We start from the raw sequence: 6,939 nt of genomic DNA on the forward strand, positions 1-6,939 counted from the left end.
TACCTCTCTCCACTGATCTCCACAGTGACCTGCTCAAAGGGTTCCAGGACTCTGTCCACCACCTCTCATTCCTCTTTGATCAGAGCATCAACAGGTGCATTGACAATGACCAGGGTAGAGATGATGGCATCCTTGGACTCAGGAAACTGCTTCAACATATAAAATGTTGAATTCCACCTTGTAGTGTAGTCTTGTTCAGGCCTCTGCTCAGGCATCCTCATCTGGCGTTGTGTAGAATTTCGTTTTTCGGTACCTACTGTGCTCCTGTGGAATTATTCCACAGCTGCTTTCACTTTGTCCACAGTGGGCTGCATCATCTTCAGAGCATCTCTTACAATCAGGTTGATTGTGTGGGAAAGACATGGATGATGGGTCGGTCCATTTAAACATTTTCACGACTTTGGTTATGTTCGCTGCATTGTCGCTAACACAACAGACCACTTTTGCATCTACTTGCCACTCTCAACAACTCCTCTGACAAATTCTCTGAGGTGTGTCTGTCGCTGAACTCAAAGCAGTCCAGAAGACAGCTCGACATTGAAGAATCTTCAATGAAGTGACATGTTACCGACATGTAAGAAGTGGTTACCCTTCATGTCCAGCAGTCAGTGGTAAGGCAAACTGCAGTAGCTTTTTGGACTATTTCCCACACTGAAGCCTGTGTGCTCTCATACAGTTGTGGAATAAGTGATTTTGAAAGGGTTTTCCTGCTTGGAATTGTGTACATTGGATTTAGACTGTTGCTATAATTTCTAAAACCTCTGTCCTCCACGATTGAAAATGGCTGGAGGACAATCATTTTAGCCAATGCAATATCTATTTGGCCTTGTTTTGCTACAGACATAGACTTTGGCATAAACTGGTCCATAGAAAACTGCGTTGCTGTGGGCCTACTTGACTGAGTGGAAACATCTCCACTTGTGGAGGTGCTGGCTCCACCACTATCACTAGCAGGCCTGCTAGTTTCTCGACGCTCCTCTACAGCTTCACAGTTGAGTGTAAAGTCGCATATGCCGGTGTAGGTTGTGTATTTAACCGGCTTTATATGAGATTTGGTTTGGAAAGTTCTACTCCATGCTCTAACATTGTCGACATTATTAAAATGCATCCAAATGCTACTGTGCTTCCGACTCATTTCCCAGCTGTTTTCAGTTATCCTTCCTCTCTCTCCTTCTCGGCAGCTAAGTGTGTGACTGTGAGTTGGCTCGAGCCTCCCTCACGCATCTTTGGTTCATTGGTTGACACTGTGTGTCTGATTGTCAGGAACAACAGGTGAGGCTGTTAGTCTGAGCAGACAGTCAAAACAAATGTGTGTGCGCTTGAGCATTTAGGCCTATATTATTTTATTTCGTTTTTTGAATTAGTTAATTCTCATTATTTAAATATTTTTATTATTCATATCTTAATTTTTGTAGATTTTTATAAATGGATTTGGCTCTTCTGATATGCGAGCCGGCTCCCAACATTCACCTACAAGAGCCGGATCTTAAGAGCCGACTCGTTGGCGAACGACCCATCACTACTTGATGGGAATTTCTTACAGTACCTTATGGTCAAGTGACACCCATAACAGCTCAATAGGGTTGAGATCCAGTGACTGTGCTGGCCACTCCTTATAGACAGAATATCAGCCGACTGCTTCATCCCTAAATAGTTATTGCATAGTTTGGAGCTGTGCTTTGGGTCAGAAATTGGCTCCAATTAAGCGCCGTCCACAGGGTACGTCATGGTGTTGAAAAATGGAGTGATAGCCTTCCTTCTTCAAGATTCCTTTTACCCAGTACAAATCTCCCACTTTACCACCACCAAAGCACCCCCAGACCTTCACATTGCCTCCACCATGCTTGACAGATGACGTCAAGCACCTTTCATTTTTTCTGCTTCTTACGAATGTTCTTCTTTGTGATCCGAACACCTCAAACTGAGATTCGTCTGTCCATAACACTTTTTCCAATCTTCCTCTGTCCAGTGTCTGTTCTTTTGCCCATCTTAATCTTTTATTGGCCAGTCTCAGATATGGCTTTTTCTTTGCAACTCTGCCTAGAAGGCCAACATCCCGGAGTCGCCTCTTCACTGTTGACGTTGAGACTGGTGTTTTGCGGGTTCTATTTATTGAAGCTGCAAGTTGAGGATTTGTGAAGCATCTGTTTCTCAAACTAGACACTCAAATGCACTTGTCCTCTTGCTCAGTTGTGCACCAGGGCCTCTCACTCCTCTTTCTATTCTGGTTAGAGCCAGTTTGTGCTGTTCTTTGAAGGGAGTAGTACACAGCATAGTATGAGATCTTCAGTAGACTGACAAGTTCCAGAAGAAAGTTCTTAGTTTCTGGCCATTTTGAGCCTGTAATTGAACCCAATTGAATTGCTTCTTTAAATCAGCACAACAGTTTTCAGCTGTGCTAACATAATTGCAAAAGGGGTTTCTAATTATCAATTAGCCTTTTTAAAATGATAAACTTGGATTAGCTAACACAACGTGCCATTGGAACACTGGAGTGGTGGTTGCTGATAATGGGCCTTGGTACACCTATGTAGATATTCCATTAAAAAATAAGCTGTTTCCAGCTACTTAGTCACTTACAACATTAACAATGTCTTCACTGTATTTCTGATCAACTTGATTTTATTTTAATGAACATAAAATGTGATTTTCCTTCAAAAACAAGGCCATTTCTAAGTGACTCCAAACTTTTGAAAGGTAGTGTAGGTGCTTACTTACAAGCCCTTAACCAACAGTGCAGTTCAAGAAAGAATTAAGAAAATATTTACTAAATAAAATGGTAAAAATAAAGTAACACAGAATTACATAACAATAACAAGGCTATATACAGGAGGCACCGGTACTGAGTAAATGTGTGTGGGGGGCGTACAGGTTAGTCAAGGTAATTTGTACATGTAGGTAGGGGAAAGGAACTATGCATAGATGATACAGTGAGTAGCAGCAGTGGGGGATCAATGTAAATAGTCCAGGTGGTCATTCGATTAATTGTTCATTAGTCTTATAGCTTGGGGATGTTCAGGAGCCTTTTGGACCTAGACTTGGTGCTCCAGTATGACTTGGGTGACAGGAGTCTTTGACAATTTTTTGGGCCTTCCTCTGACACTGCCTGGTATATAGATCCTGGATGGCAGGATGCTTGGCCCCAGTGATATACTGGGCCGTACGCACTACCCTCTGTAGCGCCTTATGGTCAGATACCGAGCAGTTGCCATACGAGGCCATGCTGTCGATGGTGCAGCTGTATAACTTGAGGATCTACGAACCCATGCCAAACCATTTCAGTCTCCTGACAGGAAAAAGGTGTTGTCATGCCCTCTTCACGACTGTCTTGGTGTGTTTGGACCATAATAGTTTGCTGCACTTAGTTTACTGCACATTATTATGCAATGGAAGACAGGTGAAACAATCTAACAATATTTCTAATAAATCAAAATTTAAGAACACCCTATCCTGACACATGTAAACCAGTGTTATTTTTAATAGCAAATAATACTCAAAAGTGATTCTTCATCAACTTAAAAGTTGATGTGGGGTGACACCTGCTGGTCAAATTAAGGAGAGAAAACAATGAGCAAAAAGGACATAAGGGGCCAGTAGACTGGATTCAAAATGTCACATGTAGATATGATCCAATTTCAACCTCAGTTACTAGGCTATTCCACATTACATCACTATGTATAATTCTATCACATCATGAACTGAAATCCTGCCTTGCCTTCCCTATACATGTAGAACCAGTAGTGAGAGTATTGAATGAAAAAGAGAAACTTGTTCCCCAGCAACTGAAAGCACACAAATACAAGGTAGACGACAGATTGGCTGGCTGACACACAGTGTACAGACACACATACAAAGAGACTATGTACAGGCACACACATGTTTAAGAATACAGCTTTACTAATAAGGCCCAAGCAAGAATTGTTTAAAAAAAAGAGCATTCAGCAAGTGATATTGGTGTGATATTGTTGTCCACAAAGAGTGGACATCAACACAGAGAGGTTACACTGTTCCAAAGCCTTAAGGAGAAATTCATGAAAAAACATTGGGAGTAGCAATAGAAGTGACTACATAGATGAAAATGTCATCATCGTAAAGTCAATTCATGTCAATCATTCTATCTTCTGTTCGCCCATCTCCTTATTCAGCTCTTCATAAGTAGCGTCCTCCTCCTTGTCATCTCCCTCTTCTGCCCGTGAGTTAGGGACCCAGAGCCCAGAGTCGATGCATCTCTTCATGTGGACCTTAGCCTCCTGACGGGTGGGAACAATGACGTCACTATTCAGTGTGCCTTTACATTTGTAAAACAATGTGTGTTGTCGTATGCTTGCCCTGAGCACGTGGAAAACAATATAACAAAAGAAACACAGGAATGGATTGTTATGTAACCTACCGTTGGGTCCAGCTTCGTGATGACAGTCTGCAACATGGCAATGTCCTTCTCGTCAAAACATTTCTGCATCTCCTACAAAAAGGACAAAATAAATGGCTTCGTTAACTTGCAAAAACAGAGCTAGGGATGATGATGGAAGGACGGTGTAAAATGGAGGAGGTGCAGCATTAGATGTCCTGTACCTCAGGTAAGGACTCATACACCTCGGCAGGATCCAGTCCTCCGGGCCCCAGGCGTTTCTGTCTCTCCTCCTCTTCGTACTCCTTCATGGCCCTCTCGATGCGGATCTTGGCCCTGCCGCGCACCCTCTCCTTAAAGGACTCCAGCTCATCATTGAAGGCATCCTGATACTGCTGATCTGCAGTCTGAGAGGGAAATGTAACTGTTAGGCTATATGCTTTGCTATTGAGTGCAAGTGGGAAATGTATCACCTTTACACACAAACAAACCTTTATCTTGTCGAAGAACTGACGGAAGCAACCGCGGGGATCCACCTTCAGGCTCTTAGCCAGCTCCAGGATGAACTGCATCACTATGGTCTGGTGGGCCACCTGCTCCATCAGCGCTTTCTTCTACAGGAGGAAAACATCAACAGGACACTGACATTAACCCTTGTCTATGCTCATCTGTATCAAGAAAAGGAAACTGCATGTGTACTTCGTACTGAGGCATGTTTGGGCAAATAAAGAGGATCAGACGATCACTTACTAACCTACTTCATAACCTTCACTACACCAGGATTGTGTTAATTATGTACCAAATGTAAGAAAATGGACAGAAACAGGGAGGGACTACCTGGACTTGTTCAACAAGAAACACTATCATTTTCTGTTTCAAAACATTTTGCTACCCTGTGCCCTACTGAACATTACCCTGATGAGTGGTCTCGGGGGTAATGTATAGCGGATGAAATCCCCGATGGGTTATTAGTGGTGAGGTTTGTCGTATTACGGTTCTGCACTCACCTCCTCCACCTCCAGGTCAATGCACATGATGACTAGGTAGTTGGCCGTCTCCTCACACACCAGGTGAGGGTTGTCTGATAGGTACTTCTGGCTGTCGTCCCAGCGTTTCATCATACCTGACAACAGAGACAGATACCATGGCCATGACAACTACCCACAAAGAATGGGGACAACAAAGAATGGGAAAATGACTCACCAAAGTGTTTGATCTCTTTCTCATACTTCTCCACAAAGGTCTTGTGTTTCTGCTCTTTCTGCTCCTCGGTCTCCTCCTTCACATCTGGTTTAACATTCATAACACTCTAGGAGAGACAGAAGGAGTGAGAGAGAGATCGGAGTGGGACAGAAGGAGTGAGAGAGAGATCGAAGTGGGGGCAAGTCAAGTGGCATCAGCAAATAACCATCACCTGCAGCCAGGGTGCACCAGTGGTTCCACACACTAAACCCACCTTGCTGAAGCCCTCCTTGCAGAGTGTGTCTACATTCCATGGCATCTTCTTCTCTTCCCGCCGGTGGTCCTCCAGTTTCTTCTCCCACTCCCGCTCCTCCTTCTTCAGCCTCTTCTCCTCGGCCTGTGCCTTGCTCAGCTCGGCTTTGGCATCGTCCGTGACTGAACTGGACAGATTCTTGGTCTTCTTCTGTGCTTCAGTCAACTTGCGCTTAGATTCAGCTAGCCCCTTCTCCAGGTCCTCCCCAGCCTTTATGAACTGGTCCATTCGTTCCACACGCGCCTATGTGATGGTGGGGAGAGGGGTCAGGACAAAGATATCTCATCAAGGATAACTACCTACACAACATTTGACGTTGTATATCTTTCCATTGCGTTTATCTGCGATTGGAGGCTGTTTACATAACGCATCTGCAAATCTAGAAAGCTAGCTAATAATGTGATACTTAGCTACTTGGTCTCTGTAATTTAGCTATCTAATTGTATTTTTTTTATTTTTGTTACCTTTAATTAGGCAAGTCAGTTAAGAACAGGGTCTTATTTACAATGACGGCCTAGGAACAGTTGGTTAACTGCCTTGTTCAGGGGCAGAACGACACATGTTTTACCTTGTCAGCTCAGATTCGATCTTGCAACCTTTCAGTTACTGGCCCAACACTCTCACCATTAGGCTACCTGCCGCCCCAAACGTTCGACATAACGTTACCTCATGTCTCCATTTGAAAAGGCTGGGTGTATCGATGTTTGGATGAGTGTCATCTTCATCATCTGAAACCTCAATGTGGTCCCACACGCTGTAGTCTATCCTACTTGTCATTCTTGCTAGCAGACTAAAACGTTGCTTGCAGCAAGAGCACGTTAAAAGTGAAAATAACAGATGTGAGTCTAATGATACAACGTAACTATCTAACTTCAAACCTTGTTAGAAATTATATTGGTAGCTAATATATTTACTATTGCTAAATAACAATAGTGCACAATGTAGCTTTAGCTTGCTATGGAGGAAACCCTAGACATTTCCGTTTAGACGTTTTCCACGTCTCTACGTAAACTCGTTATTGAAGAACGTGAAGGCAAAGGCATGTGGGTGGGGCATGAGATTTTTATAATAAAAAAATAAATATAAAGATTATTTA

At 43.2% G+C, this 6,939-nt stretch overlaps 1 protein-coding gene across 1 annotated transcript; it reads right to left on the reverse strand.

Moving 5' to 3' along the window:
- Positions 1-3,460: 3,460 nt before the first annotated feature.
- LOC118384541 (hsp90 co-chaperone Cdc37-like) lies at positions 3,461-6,844 on the reverse strand. Its single transcript, XM_035771152.2, has 8 exons — positions 6,510-6,844; positions 5,805-6,086; positions 5,552-5,657; positions 5,356-5,471; positions 4,840-4,962; positions 4,573-4,755; positions 4,391-4,462; positions 3,461-4,250 (listed from the first exon to the last, which is right to left on the reverse strand). Exons 1-8 carry the CDS (start codon positions 6,618-6,620, stop codon positions 4,110-4,112), a joined length of 1,134 nt encoding a protein of 377 aa, XP_035627045.1. The 5' UTR covers positions 6,621-6,844; the 3' UTR covers positions 3,461-4,109.
- Positions 6,845-6,939: the final 95 nt, after the last annotated feature.

Source organism: Oncorhynchus keta, chromosome 5 (assembly GCF_023373465.1).
Source record: "Oncorhynchus keta strain PuntledgeMale-10-30-2019 chromosome 5, Oket_V2, whole genome shotgun sequence".
Classification (NCBI taxonomy): Eukaryota; Metazoa; Chordata; class Actinopteri; order Salmoniformes; family Salmonidae; genus Oncorhynchus; species Oncorhynchus keta.